Here is a 12,953-nt window from a genome sequence, read left to right on the forward strand (position 1 = left end):
GCTCACCTAAAATCATCCTCTGTCATAACAGTTCAGTGTCCTTGGGTTTGTACTGTCAGCAGCTCCAGAGAGAGGAATAAATGATGGGAGCCCTGTCAGGATATCCTGTCATTCAGTGAGGGAGGCTTTATTCAGCTTTCCAGTGAAAGCTTTCAGCAAATTCCCTGTATTTTGGAATCTCTCCTGCCTAGCCAAGCTCTGCATGCCTTATCCTTCACTCATTTACCTTGGGGAAGACAGGAGCCCTGCTAAAAGTATTTGCCTGAGAATGCAGTAAAAACAGCACCTCTAACAATAATTTCATGTCAAAATTTGAATTTTCATCCTTGGACGGCTCTGAAAGAAAAAAGTCCAGTTCACAATGGAAAAAAGTCCAGGGTTTTTACTCTTTTTTGCTTTTTTGGTTGCATTGAAACTCTGTTTGACATCACAAGTCCAAGATGAGGTAAGAAGCAGCTTTTTACATATTGGATAATTATTTGTCTGTATTACTCTGTGTTATAGAGAGAATGGTTATCAGATACTGTATCTTATGGCAGAAAAACCCACTTTAACAGTCATTGGTGGATATGACAATGAATTAAAACCTGAGAGATCCGTAATTCAGTAATTCCTCTGAAATAACAGAAATGTATCTGTTTTTTCTGTATGAGAATTTGGCTAAAATGATATAGCATGAGTGCACTGAAAAAGTCTCTAAAATTGGCATATGTGGTAAAAGACTGTAAATGATGCATTGATCAAAAGAAATTGATTGGGATTTCTGGTAAGTCAAAAGATGAAAGCAGAAATTTTTCTATAGCAAAAATTATAAATTTTTATAATTCTAGCTAAAAGGAGGAAAAAGCTATTTTAGACAGGTAAGGGATAAAAATCAAATTAATTGAGCTATGTAAAGTAAAACCACAAAGTTTAAACATAATTAAAGGGTTTGTAGACGTTTGGGAAAGTGGTGCATTTGTCATGTACAAATACTGTGAATCTGTGGAATTTCACAACATCTGTTTTCTTCACCCTTGAAGAGAGGCAGAACAGATTTAGAAAAGGAAATAAAAAGATAGAGAGGAATTGGAAGGGAGAAGACACTCAGGTGTTTTGCTATTGTTGTTGCTTGGTTGCAGTTTTTAAATGGAAACATACTGAAATGTACAAAAAAGTACTGGGAAATTTGTTTTTCTTAAAAAAAAAGAAAACTAAAAGAAGAGTCACTAAAAAGTCAACTTTCTTCCATTTTCTCTAAAAACAAAAATGGAAAATGAGGAATTGGGAGAAAGTAGAAATAATGTTCCCATTCCAAAACAAATAGTGTTTTACGGCTGGTGGTAGAGAAAGGGCATAAGTTATTTTTATTTAAATTTTTCCTTTTCAAAACACCCAATTAATTTTATTGTTCCAAAAATGAAAAATTGGTGGAGTGCCTTTTGGATGACAACCAAATTTCTTTTCAAGCTGTATTCACTTTATACCCCCATCTGGGAAAAGGTCACATGTTTACTTCAAAGACACCTGAAAAGCATCTACACAACAAAAAGATTTCCAATATTTCATTGTTACCCAGGTCAGGTTTCAACAGTGCACTTCTGAAAACTAAAATTTGACAACTAAATAGATGGTGAAATGTGGTTTTATGTGGGTGGTGGCAATCACATATAGTGGCTCTGAGGTTATGGAGTTAAATCTCCTTATCAGTGTCTGTGATACATCCTCACACACTTTGCTGCTGAAGTGCCCAGCTGTAAAACTGAGTGAGGGCTTCATCCAGAACCACCATGGGACTTGTGGAATTCCTGCCCAAGATGCCTGGGTACCTCCCAGAGCTGCTGTGAGGTTCTGCAGAGGCTGCAGCATCCCATGAGTGCCCAGAAGGTCTGGGCTGCACAGGGTTATGCTGTTGGTTTTTAAAAATCATACTCTGAATTAGGTAATTTTTCACCATTTGTGAATGGGGAACTTACTTCTACAAATACCAACAAGAAGAAGATGAAGGCAATATTAGATGCAGTTCAGCAAAGACTTACTGCTTTAAAATAGACACATAAAAACAGGTTAAAACAAAACAAAACAAAATATGGGGCTGCTCTTCTCTGAGTGCTGTAGTGGGGTCAGGCCCAAAATCTCCACCAGATCGGAATGCAAAGCAAGATGCCATTCTTTGACACCAATCTGAAAATACCAGCCATAGCCCTTTAGATCAGTATGGTGGTGCTGATTTAATTTTGCCTCCTCCACACCTTGTTTAATTTTGCCTTAGTAGGGCAAGGCACTTGTCAGCAGCTTTGGAACTAACACTCCCTAGGCTGATGCTGTCTCTGTAATTTGTCTTTTAAGTCTGACAAACTTAGCATTTGTTGATAAAGCATTGTTAGGAAAAATATTACACTTAGAAGGGTTTATCCTGCAGTGGTTGGACATATTTTGTGCAGGAAAAGCTCTAATATGTGGTCTATTTCCTAGTTTAGCTCCAAAACAAGGAGCTCCTGCTGAACAGAAAAGATCTGTGAGTGAGCACAAAGCTGAGTTAAACTTGTCATTTTTCAGCAATGTCACTTGGGGTAGTGTTTTTCCTTCTTGTAAATTATTCTGCTCCTATTGCAGGTGAAGAAGCAATGTGACCAAAAGCTGCTCATTAGAATGAAAACCAAATGTGTGCCTTGCTCTTTAAACCTTGACACCCAGTGCCCTGCTGGTTACACCAAAATTACCAATGGGACTGGGACACCAGACTGCAGGTATCTCCTCTGCCAGAGCTTTTCTCATTAATTCTGTTTTTAATATTAATTAATATTAATTAATATTATTATGTCCAATATTGTATTTGTTTATATTGATATTTTAATTTGTTTTTATTTACTTATATTGATACTTTAATTCTTCTAATATTGTATTTATTTTATTGATATTACTATTCACCAATATTAATATTCAATAATAGTAATATTAATTAATATTAATTTTTCTAATAGTGTATTTATATTATTATAAATATTAATATTATATTTATTATTAGTTTTCTGATATGAATTAATATTAATATTGTTTCTAATATTATAAAATATTAATACACAAAAAATTCTCTAGTCTGTGCAATTTTCTTATGGAACATTTACCATTGGCTTCACCAACTCCAGAACTCAAGGTGCATTCAGGGTGTTTGATGCTTGAAGTTAAACAGCAAGTGATAGAAGAGGAAAATAAACATTGCTATTGATGGTCTAACAGATTTTCTCTTGAATAGAATCATAGTCTCTGCTATATTTATTCTGCATACTTGATATGAATGATACAAAAATATAAATTTACATACTATATTTAGGTGTTAATATTCTATATCATATAAATAAAGTATTTTTCACACTTCTAGATCAGGGAGTTGTGGGGATGAAGGGCAAGAAGAGATATCTCAATACCAATGTGACATCTTGCCATTCCAATTGGGGAAAAGAAGCAGTATTTCATAGAAAATACAACTATTTTAGAGAAAAATTATTTTCAGCTTACTTAGAATTTAAAGAAACTTGATATTAAACAAGTTTTAAAATACTGTTTCAAATCAAAAATTAGAGAAATGGACTCTATTTAGGCTGGGGGTGGGAAGATAAATACATTGTTCAAAAGAAACAGCTCCAAGGATCTTTTTAGACCTTGACATCCACTGCATGTTTTAATGAAGAAGAAAAAAGGTAGATCAATGCAACCAAGCTTAAAGTTCTCTTGTCTGCCACTGAAAGGAGAAGAACTTAAAAATTTCATTTCCCCCTCCATAGGAGGTTTTTAAGTATTTTAAAACAACTCTACATTTTTCTTTTTTCCCCACAGGTATTACCTGGAAACTAAAACACACACACTTTCTTTTTCGGGCTGTCGGCACCGTTGTGTGAAGGAATTTGAGCAACCTGAGTGCTGCCAGGGACACTGGGGCCCAGACTGCATGGGTGAGTTGTTTTGGGCTTTGGGGTTTTATTTTCATACAGAATTTAAACAGAAATAAAGCAGCAACTTTTCTTCTTTTCACAAAATATTGCTGTGAGAAGTTTGTTCCTCCAAGCTTGCTATGAAAGTAGAAATAAATAGCAGTTTTCAGCTAAAATGCAGCTAAAATTTCAGCTAAAATTCAGCTTTTTATTTACAATGAAAAATTCATAGAAAAGTGAAAAAGAGACTCAGAAAAAAGAGCCTGGAAAAGAGACCCTCAGAAAACCTCCTAGATTTTGAGATTTTCAAAACAAATCATTGCAGTCAATGCCTGCAAAATTATTTCACACAGGAGGGCCACCAAAATGGATTTTAAAACTTAAGATTTTACAACCACAAATTAAATGTTTAATTTTAGGTCAAAACCATCTTCATCTGCACCTGAAATATTTCCAAATCCCTTTAATTCTTGATTTTGTGATGCAGGGAGGATCTTTTGTTTTAGCTCAACTTGAAACTATTCCTTTAACTGCCTGTGAATGCTGAAGCAAGGGAATGAGGAGTGCCTCCCCTACTGCTGCTCCTTTTCTCAGGAAAAGCTTTTCAGCATCTCCACAGATGCATCAAATCTCAGGCTACCAAGATGGGCATCCAGACCCACAGGGGAAGTTTCCCTACCCAGCCAGAGTGTTTCCTCCTTTAGTTAATGGCCTCAAGGTCTGTTTCCATGTCTGTCCACAAAACAGATTTTTAAAAAAAAAATTATAATTTCAGCCCAAGCTGTTATTTAAACACAAGAGATTTATCTACTAAAGGCAAATAGCAGATAAATGGATAAGTCACAACATTGATTTATCTACTAGAGGAAAGCAGCTTCAAGGGAAAAGCCAGGCAAAGAGCTGAGCGCACAGTTTGTGGTTATGTCTCCTGAAGAGAGTCACTTTGGGGTGGTTTAACCTCCCCACCTCCAAATGCAGCCCAGGAGCTCATCCTGCCGTGATCAGGGTGCTCTGGGCAGCCACACAGTATTTCTGGAGGGACATCAGTAATTCTGGAGGGACATCAGAGCCCCTGCCCCAGAGTCAGAGCCCTGCCTGCCCCACTGTGTGGAGGAGGCTGCCAAGGCAAGGAAGCCCTCTCTTCCTTTGGACAAACTTCCTGACCCCAAAAAGCAAAGAATCAAGGTCTCAGCATTGTTTCTGCCTTCATTTGGAGGGAAAAATATAGTTATCTCCACGTTATCACAACCTCTGTAATAGAATATGGCACAAGTTGAAATATTTGGAGGAAAGACAGTCCTTCCTGAGGCTGGGCAAAAATCCCTGACTAGGGGCTTGCTTTACATTTATCATTTGATAGCAAGGACAAAATTAGGTCTTAGACAGCACTCTGACTTCCTTAAATGATAGCAGATGCTGAAACACACAGTGTGAATGAAAGATCTTTTGTCCCCTTCCCTCCCCACGAAGCACACCAAGCTACCCAGCTGCACTCCAATCCTTCTGCAAAAGGCCATAAAGTCAAAAAGAGAAAAGCAGAGGATCTGAAAAGATCCAGGGGGAAAGAGCACAGCCTTTCAATACTATCATCCAGCCACAGGTATTACAGCTGGAGGAGCTCAGGTGCAGCAGGAGCTGCTTCCTACCCCTGCAGAGATTCCCATTCTGGGCAAATATTTCCATGACTCCTAAAAAAAGCCTGAAAGGTGTATGGCATGACCAACTGAGCAGAAAGGACTGTGAGAATAAAGGGGGGGGGGGGGGGGGGGGGTATTCAAAGAAAAATAAAGGCAAAGAGGAAAGATAATAAATGTAATACTATCAAATTATATGGTTCAAAATACTTCAAGTACTACTCACTGCTTCAGCCTCACAGGGAGTCAGGTGAAGGGAAGTATTTTAAGAGGCTCTATTCGATAACACTTGGAAAGTGCTGAATTAAACTCCATGAAGGGGAAAAATGCTGATAGATTTAGGTTCTTTTGGCCTAGATTCAAAGATTTGTCCTCTGCACTGTTAAGAGATAAGCCAGAGCATCTCTTTCTTACTGCTTTTCAAGAAACATTCTCAATAAAAGCAAAGGTCTGGCCTCTCCCCAGGGTGGCAGCAGGGGACTGTGCTAGCCCTGCTCTAGTGTCCCAGCCTCCTGTGGCCCTGCTGCTTGCATTAAACTCTTTATCTGCCTGGCCAAACTTGTTCAACAATCTGTAATTTACCCCACTGCTGATAAAGCTGTCCCTTGGTGCTGCTATCAAAGCAAGAGACAAGATGCAGTGAAGACAAGGAGTGAATGAATGCCAAGGGTAAAACTAAAACCTGCTTTGCTAACAATTTTAAAGTAACTTTTCATAGCAATTATACCTTGAACTCTGAGTTTTCTCTATCCTTGCACATTCAATAAAGACATCAATGCAAGTATATTTTTTTTATATTCTGTGCAACTATTAAACAGCTGCCATGAATCTTTAAGATTTAGCTGTCATATGGCAGCCAGAAAACAACATTCACTAAAAGCCACTTTAAAGATTAAAGTATATGTATTTATTACTTTCCTTCATTTGTAATTATTTAACCTAAATTCTTAAAACATCTTATTTTTTCAGCGCGTATGAGATAAACAGCACTTTAATTTTCATCTTTAAATTTACTGTTTTTTGAAAAGAAGCTTAGGCAGATGCAGTAGACCTCAGACTACGTTAAGGAATAAATTAAGGAATATTAACAAGTGGTAGAAAGCCAAAGCTTTCAGTGGAATTAAGTGTACACATATGCACATCCACTTATTTGCTCATCACCCTGTCCAAATCAAATTCATTCTTACTAAAACTTCCACATTACCTAAATACTCTAAATCAGGATTAACTTAGGCAGGGGGAGCATAAATGCAGTGTTGTCCATCCCCACCCACACAGAACAAACTCTGAGACTCTTTATAAGTAATAAATCCACTAGTGAGGGTCAACAGAGTACCTGTGATGCCAGTAGGAGTTTGATATATTTAGATGCCACCTGCAACAAAATTATGGTACTTAATGGGAATTCTAAATACAGGAAGGAAAGGCTTATGGAAGAGAGTTAATACATCATTTCCAAGGAGGGGCAGGAAAACTATGAAAAATAAGAGTATCCATATAGGAGAGAAAACCTGACAGAATGATCTGACTAAAAACCACTGTAATATACATTTCCTGTAGGAAATCTTTCAGTAAATATTTGAATCTTGAAACATTTTAGACAAAACAATTAGACTATTTTTATTATAAATATGGTTATTTTTTTTCTTATCTCGTCCTGCTGTCTGGGGTTTTTGTTCAGACTGTCTCACCTTCTGTACTGCTGCCTGTAACCATGGTTTTAGGACCAGAGGTACTGAAGAGCATAACACACCTTTGGCACACAAGTTTGATTACTGACCACAGCCCCTTGGACAGGATTTGGTTGTGAGATATCTAGAGATTTCAATTTCCAATATTATTTGAATCAATTATCACAGTCTTATGAAGGTAGCAGGGAAAAGGGAAATTTCCCATGTAAAGAAAATGCAATTTTTGGTGGGAGGGAAACAAGGCTTATTATACCCTAACTTAGGGTATAATATAAAATAAAATCCTGAGAGGAAACTATTAATCCATCAGAGTTACATCAACACACAGGAGTGTTCAGGCAAGCTCCACTTGTGCCAGAAAAGTCAACAGCTTAGGGTGGTGCAGACAGAGGGGGATCAGCAGGAGCAAAACCATGTGGTACTTTAGAATAAGAGAATTATTTTTTGTTCAATCCTTTGACCACAGTTGTGGGGGTACCAGTTGTCGGTTTCTCTGGACTGAAGGCACTTGAGATGGTAGTTCATGTTCAGATTCAAGTGCTAATTATTTCTTATCAGTAAAGCAGTCAGACTACTGTGGCATTGGCAGCAAGGAACCAAATGGCCAACAATCCCTTGGTGCAAGGTCTTTTAATCCAATTAAGAGCTGACACCAAGATTATTTCCCATTTTATAACCCAATATCAGTTATAAACCAATAACTGATCCCACAGAGCTGCAATGCAGACTTTTCTGCCCAATTACAAAATGCCACCCAAACCCATGAAGAAGGAAGAATAAGCATGAAGAAGAAACCCAGGATGACACCCTGTGCCTTCCATCTTGCTCCCATCCACAATATACTAAAAATCCCAATACCTAAATTTCTCACCAAGTGATGCACCTACACTGCTCTCTATAACCTATTTCACACTTTTGTGGGTTCCAGTCTATCTTGAAGTGTAGGAAACGTTCTCCATGAACGAGGGTCAAAGTCAGTGCTCCCTTGGGAGTCAGGGCACCCCAGAGCAGACAGAGAAATATTTCCTGTGGGTTTCCACACAGAGCCTTAGTTCCCAGACAAGAGAGGGTGGTGGTCTCTGCTGATGCTAAGATTCCAGCGAGGAGATTCAGGCAGCTGCAAAACAGAGTCCTTGTTTAGCCCAAAACCCTGCAGCTGCCAAGGTGGTCAGTCACCTGTGTGCAAGGGGAGCACAAGGGTCACAGCAGGGTGGCTGATGGCTCAAACATTGTCATTTCCAGCATGTCCAGGGGGAGCTGCATCACCCTGCAATGGGAGAGGACGCTGCTCGCAGGGCATGGCTGGGAATGGAACATGCACTTGTCAGGTGAGTTCTCTCTTTTGAATGAAAACCAAATCAACAATAGCATGTAAGCTGTCCTAAGGAGTAATGTATGCTCTACTCTATACACACATTAAAGGGAATGTTCCAGAAACAGCAGTGATTATCACCTTGGAGTTCATTTTTTGCTTGGATTGCATTAATTTTCACATTATTACTTCTCCAGACTTAAGCATGTTCGGGTGAAATTATTAAGAAATTCTTCTACCTTGCCTTGCTGAGACAGGTGTTCTGAGTTCCTCTGTTTTTTAAATTGTGCTCTGTTCCTGTTTTTTAGATTTTAAACTTGTGACTTTTGCCCTAAATAGAAAGAACTTATACATGGGGCAATACTCTCCATACACTGTTCCTTTGCTGAGAGTGCAAAGTGTAGTGCTTAACCTCAGGCAAACAGATTTTTAGTTTAAAAAAATTAATCTTTTTTACTTCCCCCTCTACTGGTTCATCCTTACTTTACATCAAAAATACTCTTCTGGGTACATACGAAAAAGAGACACAGATAGAAGCAGCCAGAAAATACAACCCAACAATTGTAAGCCTGATTTGTATGCTAGGCTTGATTATTGTATTTTATTGTTACCTTGATATTTAGAACACCTGATTTGAAGATCTACAAAGTATTTTTTTAAAAGATGTGGGGGCAAGATTGTTCAAAAGACAATGTTTTCTAGATTGTGGTAGCTATTGATTGAAACTGTCGTGGGGGTTTCTTTTGGCAGCAAAAGATGCTGTTTTCAACCTGCTAAGCATATATCTGTCTGTATAAAGATAGATGAGAAACTTAAGTTTCGATTTCCATTGTGTGATTCACAGAAAGGATTTGGTGGGACAGCCTGTGAAAAATGTGCTGAAGACAATTTATTTGGTCCTGACTGCACATCAGGTAAATTTGAACTCGCTTTATTTGATTAGGGAAAAGAAGGGAGTGAAAGCTGTATTCAGACTATAAGAAATCACAGTGAAATGGGTGGAGGGCCCAAAGAGTTCCCAGTAAGAGCTGCTGTCTGCCTCAGAGAACAAAATGGGGAAAGGAAAGAGAGCTCTTGGCTCTATGTTGTGCCAGGGAGATCCACAGTTCTGTCAAAAGTGTGATAAAGGATGTGTTTATTTTAGTTTTGGGGTTTGGGTGGTTGATGAATTCGCTGATTAGCCACATATCTATCAGAAATGGAAGTCTGAAGGAGCAATTGAAGCCAGGTACACTTTCTAAAATGTTTATGTATCACAAGTGTATATATGCACATAACATCTTCCACTTTTGCTCGCTTCTTAATGGTCTCTGCTATTTTACCTTCCTGACCCTTGCTGAAAATCATGCTGAAAAACCACAAAACTGCCTGAAAAAAATTTAAATAGTCTTATTCTTAAGTTGTAATAGTTGCTTATCTCAAAGTAAAAACTCCTTTTCTTCCCTCAAGATCTACATAATGTTATTTTTGAGGAGTCTCAAAGGGTCTGAATTTAAATAATCTGTGTCAGCCTTTCTCCACTAATCCTACACCACTGCTGGCTCAAAGACCCTTTTTCTATCAGATGTCCACTGGATGCCAGTGTTGATACACAGAAATGTAACTGAGCCAGCATTTTCATGAAAATAAGGTACTTGAATGCATTTAATATCATAAATGTAATTATTTTTCAAGTTGTTACTGGAGGATTCAATTGCATATTAATTTAAGCAATATATTATACTTCAGCTGTCAGATATTTGAGCTCCTCCAAGTGTTCTAAAATTAATAAAATATAAACAGTGCTCATTTGTGGCTGCTTTTCAGTAATACCTTAGACATTCCTGGTTTTCATGTCTATTTTATTATGTCTATTAAGATAGGTAGAAGGTTGTTAATTAGTGCAGGTAATTTGCATGAACACAAGCTATGTTTTTAAGGGGAAGAGGATATGCTACATCACTGCAGCTTAAACATGAAGTTGGCAATACAATTCTTCACCTCTTTTGGACTTTTCCAAGTGTAACTCTGAATGATCTTTTTAAAAAGCATCATTACCATAATTCAAGCAGTTATAAAGCTTTTTCAGAATACTTAAGGCTTCAAAAAGGGTCTCGTAGTTGCCTGGACTGTGAATGCATCACCTTGTGTGCATACTGTCACGGGGTTTATAACCAGAATATAACCAGAAATGAGATACTACAGGAAGAGAGAAGTCTGAGACTTCTACAGTGATAAATTATGCTTTTAACTAAATAAATTCTGTTTAGGGAGGAGAAAACAAAGGTCTTAAATCTCATCTCTTCTTAGGGTTCATGAGAGATACAGAGTTGAAGCAAATCAAACAACAGGTTAACTGATAATAAAGAGGTCTATGTTACACATTATATCCCATTTTGAATTCAGATTGTTTCTCAAACTTCGCAAGTTTTATGACATTAGCAACGAGTGTTGTTTACAGTGTGTGTTCTGCAGATTTTCAGACTTGGGGCTGTTAACAGCCTTCAAAAATTCATGTTATTTACTGATATATGTAACTGCGAGTACTGATCACCTCACCCTAAATTCAGGCCTCAGGTCATAGCTTGGTTTGGCCAAAGCTGCTAGCCAGGACACACCTTGCTATGAGCAATGATGGCTTTCCAAGCACCATCCTTGCTCAGCAAAGCAATTCCATTTCTCCCTGCAGTTTGTGGCTGCGTTCACGGAGTGTGCAACAGTGGGATTGCAGGGGATGGGAGCTGCACTTGCTTGTCTGGATACAAAGGGCTCCTCTGTGACCAGCGTAAGTAGCATTTTCTACAGATGTCTTCAACAGCTGGGATACACGTGGGACTGGTGAGGATGAATTGGTCTCAGGTTAGTCATGCAAGAGCAACCAAACACAGGCTGAACCTTATTGGTTTCTGTGGGTCTGGATTGAAGGCACTTGACACAGTAGTTCAGGCTTGGACTCAGGTGTTGATTATTTCTTATCAGTAAAAAAGTCTCACAACCATGAGTTCGGCAGCAAGGCACAAAATGGCCAACAATCTCTTGTTGCAAGGTCTTTTAAGAATAACTATCCAACTAAGAACTGGCACCTAGATTATTTTCCCTTCTAACCCAATAACTGATCCCAAAGAGCCCCGATGCAGACTTTGCTGCAATGCAGACTTTTCCGCCCAATTACAAAATGCCACCCAAACCCAGGAAGAAGAAAGAAGCATGGAAAAAGAAACCCAGGTTCTTGTTCTAGGTGGTTTTGGCTTGCCATGATCATGAGGGGCAGGAGTCAGCATGAGAGGACTAGCAGAGGAGAGGAGATTGGTCAGTGGATGCTCAAGGGGTTAAGCCTTTGTTTGGGTAGTATGTCAGCCTAAGTCATTGGAGGCTGATGGTGGTGATTAACAGGCTGTATAATGTAATGTTAGTTCATAGGTGCTTGTGTGAGGAGAGGAGCCCTGTGCCCTCCTTCTTGCTTCCATCCACAACATACTAAAAATCCCAAAACCTAAATTTCTCACCAGCTGATACAGCTACACTACTCTCTATAATCTATTTCACACTTTTGTGGATTCTGGTCTATCTTGAAGTCTAGGGAACTTCCTCCATGAATGAGGGTCAAAGTCAGTGCTCCCCTGGGGGTCAGGGCACCCCAGAGCAGAGAAATATTCCCAGTGCCCTGGGTTTGCACACACAGAGCTCAAAGACTGAGAGCATGCAGGCACAGCTTAACCTGTCCCCCTGTCCCTCAGCCATAGCAGAGTGTGAGGCACTGAGGTGCCCTGCCCACTCCAGGTGTGCTGCCTCAGGGGAGGATGGAAAACAGCTGGAATGCACCTGCCTGCCCGGCTTCCACGGGGACAGTACCCGATGTGAACGTGAGTAATTCCCATGTCTGCCCCGGTTCTTTAAATACGCCACCATTAGTGTTATAGCTCAGATATGGAATGTGGTTTTGAGCCACATCTCACCATCTAATTTTTGTTTTGGGTTGGTATTGCAAAGGACAACCTACATTCCTTCAGGAAGAAACAAAATCCTAAAATGTACTTCAGAAGCCCATCCATCCAATTGCCAACTAGTTACAGTCCATGCAGACTAAATGCAATCAGACTAAAGCTAGACTAAAACTCTCTTGAAACACATTAGGTGGGTACTGGGTCATCAGTGCTTACAAATCCACTGCTCTCACATCCCTTTGCTTGGTACAGCTCAGCCTCAGAGCTTGCTTCCCTAACAACAGCAACCAAGGGCTTGTATTTATTCAGCATCCATCCTGTGACAGCTCAGCTCCATCAGCAAGCACAAGCTCTACAGACAAGTAAAGTTCATTTTGGCCCTCCTGTTTTTCATGAAACAAAGCTGATAGCATCCCAGCTACAGGTAAAATCTACCTTAGAGGTGTCTTTATAGACTCAACTTGTCATTCAATGCCCAAATT

General features: G+C 39.1%; 1 protein-coding gene across 1 annotated transcript in view; it reads left to right on the plus strand.

Annotated features, from left to right (window-relative positions):
- The first annotated feature begins 328 nt into the window (after positions 1 to 328).
- Positions 329 to 12,953, plus strand: part of STAB2 (stabilin 2) — an 81,858-nt gene continuing 69,233 nt past the window's right edge. The window contains exons 1-7 of the mRNA XM_059473091.1: positions 329 to 445; positions 2,596 to 2,729; positions 3,817 to 3,932; positions 8,479 to 8,564; positions 9,393 to 9,462; positions 11,217 to 11,312; positions 12,265 to 12,390. Coding sequence (XP_059329074.1) covers positions 362 to 445; positions 2,596 to 2,729; positions 3,817 to 3,932; positions 8,479 to 8,564; positions 9,393 to 9,462; positions 11,217 to 11,312; positions 12,265 to 12,390 — 712 coding nt within the window. The 5' untranslated portion in view covers positions 329 to 361. The remainder of the gene's footprint in view (positions 446 to 2,595; positions 2,730 to 3,816; positions 3,933 to 8,478; positions 8,565 to 9,392; positions 9,463 to 11,216; positions 11,313 to 12,264; positions 12,391 to 12,953) is intronic.

Source organism: Ammospiza nelsoni, chromosome 5, assembly GCF_027579445.1.
Source record: "Ammospiza nelsoni isolate bAmmNel1 chromosome 5, bAmmNel1.pri, whole genome shotgun sequence".
NCBI lineage: Eukaryota > Metazoa > Chordata > Aves > Passeriformes > Passerellidae > Ammospiza > Ammospiza nelsoni.